The following is a 12648-nucleotide window of genomic DNA, read 5'->3' as shown; positions in this document are numbered from 1 at the left end:
TTTTGGAAAAAGATAAATAAAGTACCGGAAACAGCTCTCTGCTACGTCAAAATCTTCTTTGAATGACTTCCCGTGGAACAATGGCTTTGGCGCGTCATCGAAAAAATCGTGGAACGGAAAATTCTTTTGTACCAAATCTGGCGTTTGATGCTGAAAAATATTTAAATAGTGTGTAATGATAATATTTCATATAGATATTCTCTTTTATGGTATTTTTTTTTTTTTTTACTATAGGTAGCAGTAACTTCTGTTGATAATGGTAAAATAACTTCGCTCAAAGTACTAACTATAACTGTAGGCACATAACAATGCCATACAGTTTGTTTTAAACATAGGTTTACAATCTCCTAGAATATTCTCAACTGAGAAAATTCATTGCTATCAAAACCTAATTGAGATACACAATATAGCAATGTCAATATCGACTGACATTTAGAGATTCTGGAACTATCTTAATCTAAAAACGGCTTTTGTTAAAAAAATTTAAGCTTTTAAATATCCTTATTGTGACCTTTGCCTCAATGCAGTTAAGTTTTACTTATAATTATATATAATTATATATAAAAATACCATAAATTATTGTTTGCTTGATAGTATATTCAATAGGTCTATAAGCAATCTTTACACACATAAATAAATAAAGGTAAGTTACCTCTTTCTTGTTGCACTGGTGTATGAAATACTGCCAGCGAGGTTTCACGTGGTAAACGTAAAAGTGGTGCGCCAGTTCGCAAGTGGCGCTCGCGTCGGCGGTCACATTCAACGTGTTTTGGAGGCGACCTACTTGCTCCAGCAGTTCCATGCGTTTAGCTAGGACGTAGTTCACTCGACCGTATCTGGTAACGATAATTAGGGTAAAATACTCGAATATTAACATATGGAAGAAAATTTTCTTAAAATACGCAACATTTTGAGGTAAAATTATGCACATTTATGGTTCAAGTAGATTTTGCTAAAATGCGCTAAAATTGATGATAGACTATAGCAGCATAAATCTTGCTCAAATTTCGAGCTGCCGGACAGGCAAAGTACCTCGCCACAGAAGATCCCGATCAAATAATACTGCTGTCAAGTAGTATTGTGTTTCTGTGGAGCCAGAGCCCTGGGGGAGGGTAAGGTTTTTGTGGTGAGATGGCGAATGCTAACGCGACCCCATCTCACCCCACCCAGGCGGACGACTGCTCACGCGTGGTGGTTTTTTAGTCAGTAGGAGTCTGACATAACCCTCTGGCACCCCCGTGCTGGAGGGTATCCATGATGGATTTTCCCCACGTAAAAAAAAAAAGGTTAGGTTTTTGTACCGCAACTTTCTAAGTGTAAAAAGCTGTGTTTATAGCAGCATGCTCTGCAGATTGGGAAAATAGGATATCACCATGTTTATTTAATCCGATTAAAATTGTGGAGGTTGCCTTTATTAGTTTGTATGAACTATTTTTGTAACTCTGATATCATTCTCATCATCATCATCATCATTTCAGCCATAACAGTTCACTGTTGGACATAGGCCTCCACAAGTTCGCAACAAAAGTGGCGTGATATCATGTGTGTTGCCCATAGTTACCATGCTGGGCAGGCGGGTTGGTGACTGCAGGGCTGGCCTTGTCGTGTATCATTCTCAAATATAAACAAATATACATTTTTTTTTGACAAAGCAATCTTCATAGTTGGTAGCAACATAATTATTTTAATATAATTTTTTCGTTTTTAAATAAAGATAAGCCAACACGTAACAAAGTCCATACATGCTCTTATATTATAAATTATTGACACTCAGATTTCTTAGTTTCAATATTCGCAAGCGCCATCTTTTGGAATCTGTACACAGTACTCTCTCTGTTTTCTGGCTTTATTCAAACCACAAATTACCAAAAAGTCTAGACATAAATGTATTCAAAATGATCGGCATATATTATACAAACCTTGAAAAATCTTTATCCGTCTGCAGAGCTTCCTCTCCATGACCGAGACGGAGAAGATGTCTCTCATCCACATCAAGTTCCGCAACCTTCTCGAACAGTTGGTTGAGAGCTTGGTTACTGTGCGTCACCACCAGCGTGCGCTCCCACGGGAAGTTGTGGTAAAGATTAGATATTATCTGTACGGCTACGTCGGTTTTACCTAAAAATGTTTCAATTCGTATATGGTTACACAAAAAAAAAAAAAAAAACTTAATGCCAATGAGTTCTCAAGTTTGGAAGGTTCTTAATTTTATTGTTACCTCATAACTTTTACTGGGTGAACCCATTTGATGATTATTCGAAAGCTCTTTAAATTAAGGGAGTTTTGACGCGTAGTTTTTGTGTTACCCCTAACAAACAAGCTGCGGAGCAGATATCAGGGTCACTGCAAACTGCGCTAATAAGCTAGTAATAATACCTATACATATATAAAAATGAATGTTTGTCTGTATGTCCTTTATAGAATCGTATGCTATGCATTTGATCATGTCATGGTCATGATCTTCAGCAGTGTTGTGCATGAGCGCACATAGGTTTCTGGGTTGGTACGACCAAAAAAAATTAAATAAAAAAAAGCGCAGCAACATGCGCAGGGTACAGCTAGTTTATTATATTAGTCAAAACACAAATGTTAATCTGTCGTGCCTCCAGTGAAACAGTTTGATTATAAACTTATCAACATATACACAAATAGAAAATGTTTGTTTATTTCAAATCTAATATATTCTAAGACTCGTTAAAAAACTAATTCCTATAATTCTTTCGTCATTACTACTATATAAACAAAAATATTACGGATACAATATGACGCTTCGGCTTATAATAGTAAATAAAACGTGGGTGAAAACTGCCATAGTGACATAAAATATCTAAAATATTCGTTGTAATAAATCTGTTATATAAATGTAAATTTTACAAGCAAGTTATGATAATGCTACTTGAACGTTCCGATTTCAAAGTGAAGTAGTAGCATAAAAAAAAAATTAAGATTTTTCCTCATACGTATTTTTTTTCCAATTAATAAAAAAAATACTGTACTAAAATCAAGTGTCATTCAATGCAAATTATAAAAAAGCTATTTCATACATTGTGCTGACAATAACGAAAACAAAAAAACCTGAAGTATTACATTTTAGTATAGTCGTTCGAAAGTTATACGCGTTCAATTATTCTGCAATTCATGTTACATATATCTTCATATTATATATGGGACTAATAGTAAACATTTAAAAATGTCGTTACAACACGTTCCGTTAGCTCCAATGGTATTATGATTGTTATTAATGATGATTTTGTTCCCGGTAAAAACCACAATATATCAACACCAGTATATCAACTGGGGTTATGATAGCAATCGGAACCGACAGCTTTACGTATTCTCCACGATGGAAAGATATACTTGATGACACTTGATGTTAATATATTATTATTTTTCAAACATTAATTCATTAATAAAAGAATTTTCTCTCTTGACCTAAGTACGGATTGATTATAATTTATTTACATTACTTTTTCATTTAGTAAGTTTTATTAGTTGCAGTGTATTTTGTTAGTTAATGTTATACCGATAATGCATTAAATATTTACTAGATACTGTCATCAAGGCGTGTCTGATATATTAGATGTCATCGCTACACAAAATCACAATAGCAATACCGGCGGTATTACATTATATCTTTTTCTGTAACTATTGGAGGAATCAAATAAAATATAGCAATAAATACTTCTAATTAACCGTTATTATAACTTTTATTAGCTAGATAAATGTTTTACTGTCGCAGACGTAAAGAAACATTCATAAATAACTTCACGCGAATTTCATGGTTATTTGACCCCTCTCACGTCCTTATCACAGCATCACAGTCACATTATTTTTATTTGCTTTAAATTATTTTTTAATAAAATTAACATCAACAAAACATAGATGTGAAATTTGTAAAAAATTATGAAAATATCGGCCAGCTTCTAACAGGAATCGCAAACAAAACAATTAAAACTTAAATACTTTTAAACAATTAAACTTTTTTAAGTTAATCGTAATTAGGTGTGTGTAGTGTAAATATGACGTTTTAATACAATTAATATATTAACGTCACAATGTCACACTTCGTCGACACCCTACTTAACGTGTGACGTAATTTATGGATGGCATCTAATTAAGAATACATATGTGCTAAATTAAAGATATAGTATTTAATAGGTAAAATTAGAGTTAATTATCAAAAAAAAAAAAATATTACTGCCTATCTTAGTTTTAAATGAAAATGATAAAATAAAAAAAAAATTATCGTACCTGTTCCCGGTGGACCGACGACTAGCGTTAGTCCTGGTTGCATTCCTGACCGAATAGCTTCAACTTGTGTCGGTGTGAACATTATGTTATTTCTAAAAACAAAAAATTTATATAAAAAAATATATTGATTTATTCGGAAAGAGCTATTACGTCCAGACGACCTTTAGACATAGGACACTATAGTACCAGAGGTAAGAAAATGTACAAAGAAAGAAAGAGAAAAGGGGAGGAATTTTCTTATATCTTGATCGAACTATGATAATTCTTTTAGTTTGATATAGCCTACTTACTAAGCAAAATTTTGGTCTGTTGAATATAACAAAAAGAAATAACACGTCAATGTATCTTTTATCATATAGGCCATCTTGTATTTATAATAATTTTTTTAAAAGTTTACATTCAGACAATTGTTTGTTTTACTAATCGAGTAGTGACGGATATTAACGGACAGACTAAAAACCTATACAGAGTGCAGGCACTAACCCGCCACTACCAGACAGGTTTATTTTTAACTTAGTTTCGAAATGTCTATTTGTTTTTGTCTCGATGACCTTCTACGACGTTAATTGGTGGGCTTGAGTACCGAGACTTCTTGTTAGTTTTAAATAAAGGCTAAGCCTCTTTTTCGCCTTTTTGGGGCCTAGAAGGGCTATAAAGTTTATTTAGTCTGATGGTGAGAACGCGAGAGCTATGCAGAGCGCGGCTGTTTTTGATATGTTTAAAAATAATGACTACAACGTTGAAATTGATGACATAACCCACTGTACGATTTACTTCTGTGTCGGAGGTCCGGAGACAAATTCACTATATATTTGTACAAACACAAAAGGCCCAAACTGCCACCGTCATCTATATGGCTTATTTATTTATTTATTTATACACATATATCTCACGGCAGTATTTGTATAGGTTTATACAAATATTTGCCGTGAGATGACCGCAAAAAGCCAGTGCTGTAATAGCTATGCCCTTACGCCGTCATTAAATCTAAAGTTAATAAAAGATATGAGCTACTAGAAGCTACCAGAAGAAAGGAATTTACTTCTTAGGTTCATTGTAGAGATACGGTCCCCGCTTCGGTTGAACGTGGGGTTTGATTACGATCGCTTTCTTTTTGTCATCTTCGTCCATCGCTTTGTCTCCTAGCTTCTGTTTACGCTCCACATTCTCGAACGTGACCCTGATGAACAAAAAAGAAAAAGTTAAAGGTAAATACTTTGGGGGCCGTCCATAAGTTACATCACACGAATTTTATTGACCACTACTTTTATGAGACCCGTTTTATTTCCATTTAAATTATTTTTCAATTAAATTATCATTAACCAAACATAGGTATGAAAGTTATTAAAACATTTACCACTTTAATTTTTTCAAAGTTAACCGGTACTAGGTAAGTGGTTCAAATATCATGTTTTCATACTTTCATTTCTATTATTTATTTTATACTTTATCGTACACCAAAAATACACTACGACAAAACTTTAAGGTAGAACATATTATGAAGGACTTATGGTTTATCCATTTCTTCTAGACTATCCAAACTTTTATCATATACGGGGCTCGGACCCGCTACCTCTGGCGCGTCAGCCAGTTGCTATAGTCACCGCGTCAATACATCGTCAACATTTTCTAATTCAACATTTCCGTTATGTATATTGTAATTAAAGTAAAAAGTCATTATTAACAAATATTAGTTTGAATAAATAAACATTTTTCTATGACTACAGCGTTTACATACTACAGTAAAGCGAAGTAAACGCCTTCATCTTAATTACATTTTGAAAGGCAAATCTGAAACATTTTCCTGTATTTAATAATATCCATCAATTTTACTATGACGCAAATATTTTGGCAGCGTTTACAGACGTCATGATAATTTACGTACATAAAAATTCGACTTACTTGAACGGGCGTACTAGTTTCCTGGGATCGTCAGTTTCGACTTGAATCTCGTGTCCGGGAAAACTGTTGCGTAAGTGTTCCACGTCCAGGAATGTATCGTTGAAGTCTAGAGTTGGAATCTCGTTGGGCATCCTGTGTGTTATCGACATTCCATTATAACTTATTTCTGCGTCAATTAATTCTCGCTACTAAGTTTTTTTCTATATATATATATATATATTTTTTTTTTTTTTTTTTTGGAAATAGAACAAGCAACGATGTTACAACATTGTGATTTGCCTACATGTAGAATTCAAAGAATGGTCTAGTTTATTTTAATGCATTATTTTTTGAATCTACCAGTTTGATTTCAAACAAAATATTTTTCTGGTCTATTTAATGAGAAATGTAAGAAAAAAGTTCTTATTTACGTTTGTAAATAGAATAAGGAATTGTAGCATTGTAAGTTTTTATTTATATCAATATGGAAAGTAATAAAACGACAAAATTTTGTTTATATATTTTCACTGTCTGTTTTTTTCTAATATAGTATATGAATTTACCAGTTCAGTTTAAAAACAATACTTTTCAAATCCGTTAAATGAGTAATGTTACGAAATAAAATCCTGAGTCTACCTGGTGTAGTGCGCTTGACCAGGGTCTCCATATCCAAGAACAATGTCATGTAGCCAGTCAGGCACCACACACTCCGTATTCATCAGTTCACGTATCGTCTCCAGTACTGCCTTGAAGTTGTTCTCTTTGGGTTTCCGGCGCATCACGATGTTGAATGTTTCATAGACGTCCTATTAAGTAAACAAAATTAGAATAATACTACTATTTCATACTTAAACACTGACAGGTTCACCTTAAATAAGTATAAAGAAAAATAAATCGCCGAAATGTATGTTGTTCTAAGCTTCCGAGCTTGTTGTCAAAACAAGATTTGTTTAAAAAAAATATATATACACTTTTGCGAAGAAAAAATATGGTGATATGGAGTTTCCCGAGTAGGTTAGCTATTTCTAAACAATTAAAATGTTGTGTCTGTTGTGTGGTTAAGGCAGCAAAGAATATAACCACCCCCTCTCTTCCCGTGGGTGTCGTAAGAGGCGACTAAGGGATAACACAGCTCCACTACAACCTTGGAACTTAAAAAGCCGACCGATGGCGGGATGATGATCCAACTGCTGGCTTTGAAATACACAGGACTTCGGGCCTATACCAATTCATCAGCATCATCAGTACTGTCTCCGGCAAACAGACCAACTGTCCTTTTAAAGATGCTTTTTAGTTCAATTAGTGACTTCCTAACAACGTAGAATAATCACTTCAGCATATCGCATTCCACTGGTGGTCATATAGGCCTCCACAAGTTCGCGCAAAAAATGAATAATATTGTTAGCATAATCTCGATTATTTTAATACGTTTCGTGACGTCGTGCAACAGTGTTAATAAAAATAGTTCCCTACCCGCTAATACGTTTTGTAACGTCATGCAACAACGTCTATAAAAGCAGTCCCTACCCGTTCAGAGGGCTCATTTGCTTCTCGGCTTTCGAAACGATAGGTCGTTGTTTCATGACGAGTCCGTTGATCATTTTTATATTCAAAGTAATGGTTGTTTGCTTGGTTAATTTAAATTGTAATTCTCGGTCATTATTTTCGATTAAGTTAGTGGTTAAGGTTAATTTTTGTGATAATTGTTATATTTGTAAAAATGAGTAATAAATAGAAGTTAAGTGTTCGGTTTTCTGTCTTTTTTTTAAATAAATAAGTTTGTTTCTCCTAAAATCAGAAGTGGGATTGCTCCTTACGACACCACTTCATAAGCAAACAGCCGTTAATTTGAAATCGTCATGCCGCGTTCACGATCGTGCGGTTCGTGTTCACATAGTCGATCAGGCAGGACTCCTAGCCGTGAAAATAGGCAGTCCCGCGGTAAATCTATAAGGAACGAACAAACGCGCAATAGGCCGTCACGGGTAAATCACCGTCGTTATAGATCGCGAAGTGAATCTGACGATGAAAGGTTGGTGTGTGCAATCGTCGCGAGTGGGCGTCGTGTCAACTTACTGAACGTTCTCTGCGACCACGCAGGCTGTGTTCGGAGAATCGCGAACGGTTATCACGCAGTAGCAGTGAGTATTCATTACTTTCGGTAGATATCGTTCGCGCAGTGATAGTAGTTCAAAATCATACGATAAATGCGATTACGACTCGTCTGTCTGCTACCGAGCAATCGACAGTCAACTCATCACGAAATTTGTTGCAAACTTACGTACGAAACTGGTAACGTATCTGTAGTGGAGAACGATGCGTCCACGAGAGCCGCAGAGTTATGTCTCAAATTTTGATCCAGCTGTACACAATTTTAGAGCGTGGTATAGTGAAGTTGACGTGAAGTAGACGTGTTATAGAGAAGATTTTGAGGGCTTATCGCGAGTCGCTAATTGTTTTAAGGATGATGCCAAGACTTGATTAAACGAATGGACCAGTAATGATCGTTCGTCGTTCAATTTCTGTCGCGAGTTTAGGTCGTGTGGGTAGTTGTTTATGGGATGAAGCGCGGTCGTGGTTAAATGATTGTGTGTCGCAGTTTCTAATACCACGCGTCTCTCTGAAAAACCAGTCATACGTTCTGACTTTTACAGATAAGCTATCTCATATCTCATATCTCAATTTGTTGTTAAATATTTTAATTTTAACAGAGTACCTACATATCGTTTGTTGCGTGGAATAGGAAGTCAGGATATCGAGGCGACATCATATGTAACGAGTGTTGTTGATTTTCCAAAATTTAGTCTTGAAGTGGATTTGTACGTTGTTTGGTTAGAGTGTATTAACGCTTCAATCTTAATTAGCACTGATGCACTTAATCGCAACGGGGTAAAATACACTCGAATTGACGGTGAACTAACACTAACTAGTAGTCCGTTGTCAGTATGTTATATAAAGACAGTCGTATTTGAGAACATTAGGACGCCATTGATAGGCGATGATGCGATACGTCTTATAAATCTTCTTCAGGAGCTTTCTGACATATTTATTTCGGGTACTGCTACATCTACAGTTAATACAGTTAGTGTGGGAATTAATTAACTTTTCCTACGCCAGTGTTTCATCGCCCCTATAAGTTATCTGTTGACGAGATATGCAATATTGTCAACAATTTGCTCAGTGCCCCTTAATTCGCGAGTCACAATCAAAAAGAAAGATGGAAGTGACAGGATATTCGTCGATTACCATGCGCTTAATGCTATCACCGTTAAAGAAAAGTTTCCCTTGCAGCTTATCAATGACCATATTGATAAATTCGGTAACTTTAAATACTTCGGTAGTTTAGATATGGTAACTGGCTTTCACCAAGTTCCGATGTAGACAGACGATAATCCTATAAGTAAAACCGTGTTCGTCACACCAGAGCGACATTATGAAAATGCCCTAGGGTCTGGCTAATGGCTCCAGTGGTGTATCGGAGAATTATAACTTAAATACTTATATCCCTGATAGATTATGAGAAGGTCCTTACGTATATTGATGATGTTTTAATTTTATCTAACACAATAGATGAGAGCTTACAATATTTACGAGAGGTTCTAACCACTTCGGTTAACCTCAAGAAGTGTATATTTTTAGTAACAGGTAGAATATCTTGGTTGATTAATTCACCAAGGTCAGGTGAGGCCGAGACCTAGTAAAATTAAAGCACTTATTCAGTCACCGAAGCCTACCGTCGCAAGACAGTTGTTGGCAGGCTCCTATGGTAAGACGATACGAGCAGCCTCTGAACACATGGTTCAGTGGCTCGGCGAGTAGACGCCGGACACGTGCTTCGTATTCTTCGATAGCGGTTTGTATACACCTCCATGGTAGCAGTACGGGTAAGCAAACGTTATACAGTCCACTGCTGGACATGGGCCTCCACAAGTTTGCGCCAAGCGTGGCGTGAACTCGTGTGTTTTGCCCGTGGTCCGCCACGCTGGACAGGCGGGTTCGTGGCCGCGTGGCTGGCTTTGTCACGCCGGGGGCGCTGCTGCCCATCTTCGGCCTGTGTATTTCGGGCCCAGCGGTTGGATGGTTCTCCCGCCACCGGTTGGCTTTTTGGGTTCCATGGTGGTGGCGCAACTGTGTTGTCCCTTGGTCGCCTCTTACGACACCCGCGAAAAGAGAGAGGGTGGCTATGTTCCTTAGTACCGTAGCCACACAGTACTATATTTACACTGCTATATTTTTCATGAATTAGCAAGCTAACCAATTGCCGTATTTTACAGCAATGTACATGAATAGTGTGGTATGTGAGATGCCTTTACGTGTGGTCACGCGTGTCGGCGTAGTCATGCGTGTGGTGGCTCCGTATATGGGTGCGGTGTGGTGCGGAGCTGTACACGTGCGATGGCACCTGCACGTTGCTGGCACGACGTAACAAAATGACCGTTTTGTTATTTGAAACAAGCGTAATACTGCCTCTGTCTGCTTTCTGTGATGGGTATTGCGTAATACTGCCTCTGCCCAAGGGATATCGCGTAATACTGCCTCTGTCCCTGGATCACATTGTGGGTATCGCGTAATACTGCCTCTGCCCGTAAGGTAAAGTAAATGTTGTGTGATTGGTATTGCGTAATACAGCCTCTGCCCAAGCGATATCGCGTAATACTGCCTCTGTCCCTGGATCACATAGTGGGTATCGCGTAATACTGCCTCTGCCCGTAAGGTAAAGTAAATGTTGTGTGATGGGTATTGCGTAATACAGCCTCTGCCCTAGGGATATCGCGTAATACTGCCTCTGTCCCTGGATCACATCGTGGGTATCGCGTAATACTGCCTCTGCCCGTAAGATAAAGTAAATTTTGTGTGATGGGTATTGCGTAATACAGCCTCTGCCCAAGGGATATCGCGTAATACTGCCTCTATCCCTGGATCACATGATGGATAACGCGTAATACTGCCTCTTTCCGTTGATTACATAGTGGATATCGCGTAATACTGCCTCTGTCCCTGGATCATATAGTGGATATCGCGTAATACTGCCTCTGTCCCTGGATCACATGATGGATATCGCGTAATACTGCCTCTGTCCGTTGATCACATAGTGGATATCGCGTAATACTGCCTCTGTCCGTTGATCACATAGTGGATATCGCGTAATACTGCCTCTGTCCGTTGATCACATAGTGGGCATCGTGTATTGCTGCCCCTGTCCGTTGATCATATAGTGGGTGGGCATCGTGTAATGCTGCCCCTGTCCGTTGATCATATAGTGGATATTGCGTAATACTGCCTCTGTCCGTTGATCACATAGTAGGTATCGTGTAATGCTGCCTCTGTCCGTTGATTACATAACGCATAGTGGTTTTATGCGTGCACACTTGAGAAGTATGAGAGAATAGGCAGCTCTGTGCCAATACTCAGCTTGGGCCTTCGACGGCTCCCGCTACTGCTTCCCCAGGAGTTCTCCCTGGAGACGGCGAGCTCGAGTCCTTATCAGCGTCCACCGACTAGCCAGCGCTCGTGGTGAAAATGTGCACCGGGGACGGCGCACGGTCAGGAGAGGCCGTGTTAGCATAATCTCGATTATTTTAATACGTTTCGTGACGTCGTGCAACAGTGTTAATAAAAATAGTTCCCTACCCGCTAATACGTTTTGTAACGTCATGCAACAACGTCTATAAAAGCAGTCCCTACCCGTTCAGAGGGCTCATTTGCTTCTCGGCTTTCGAAACGATAGGTCGTTGTTTCATGACGAATCCGTTGATCATTTTTATATTCAAAGTAATGGTTGTTTGCTTGGTTAATTTAAATTGTAATTCTCGGTCATTATTTTCGATTAAGTTAGTGGTTAAGGTTAATTTTTGTGATAATTGTTATATTTGTAAAAATGAGTAATAAATAGAAGTTAAGTGTTCGGTTTTCTGTCTTTTTTTTTAAATAAATAAGTTTGTTTCTCCTAAAAATATTATATTGTAATTTTATCTAATAACAACAACATCTCTCCTATCGAGAATGCTTACAACATTGGATTGATTTCTAGGATTTACCAATGCTTCATTGTATGGTACAATAAATGGTGGTAGAAGGGTAAAAATTTAGTGTTGTATGTATTTTTTAACGCCAAATCATAATAAAATATAAAATAAATAATTTATCAAAAAATTAAAAAAAAATTAGGGATAGACTGAACTACCTTTAACATTTAGGGGGGATGAAAAATAGATGTTGTTCGATTCTCAGACCTATTCAATATGCACACAAAATTTCATGAGAATCGGTCAAACCGTTTCGGAGGAGTTTAACTACAAACACCGCGATAACAGACTTGCCTGTGTGCTTTACCTAGAAACTAAAAATAATTTAGACTTAATTTATTGATACAAGTCACCAATTTTTTTTTTAATAGAAAATATTTTGTACGCCCTTATATTAATTGCATCACTGGGCCCATAATTATGATCGTAAAAATATTTTACTGACGAACGCCTTGAGCGCAGGTATGTATGTCTTCTTACGCAATGTTTA

The 12648-nt window shown here is 37.2% G+C and overlaps 1 protein-coding gene across 1 annotated transcript in view; it reads right to left on the bottom strand.

Moving 5' to 3' along the window:
* The window catches only part of LOC123662244 (RNA helicase aquarius), a 110169-nt gene that overhangs the window by 5721 nt on the left and 91800 nt on the right, over positions 1–12648 (bottom strand). Inside the window, exons 14-20 of the mRNA XM_045597115.1 lie at positions 6769–6938; positions 6154–6285; positions 5294–5431; positions 4252–4343; positions 1920–2118; positions 653–836; positions 26–150 (exon numbers count right to left, since the gene is read on the bottom strand). Of these exons, the coding sequence (XP_045453071.1) occupies positions 26–150; positions 653–836; positions 1920–2118; positions 4252–4343; positions 5294–5431; positions 6154–6285; positions 6769–6938 (1040 nt within the window). The remainder of the gene's footprint in view (positions 1–25; positions 151–652; positions 837–1919; positions 2119–4251; positions 4344–5293; positions 5432–6153; positions 6286–6768; positions 6939–12648) is intronic.

This window comes from Melitaea cinxia, chromosome 18 (genome assembly GCF_905220565.1).
Source record: "Melitaea cinxia chromosome 18, ilMelCinx1.1, whole genome shotgun sequence".
Classification (NCBI taxonomy): Eukaryota; Metazoa; Arthropoda; class Insecta; order Lepidoptera; family Nymphalidae; genus Melitaea; species Melitaea cinxia.
The sequence above is the reverse complement of the archived record's forward strand: the minus strand, read 5'-3'. Positions and strand labels throughout refer to the sequence as shown.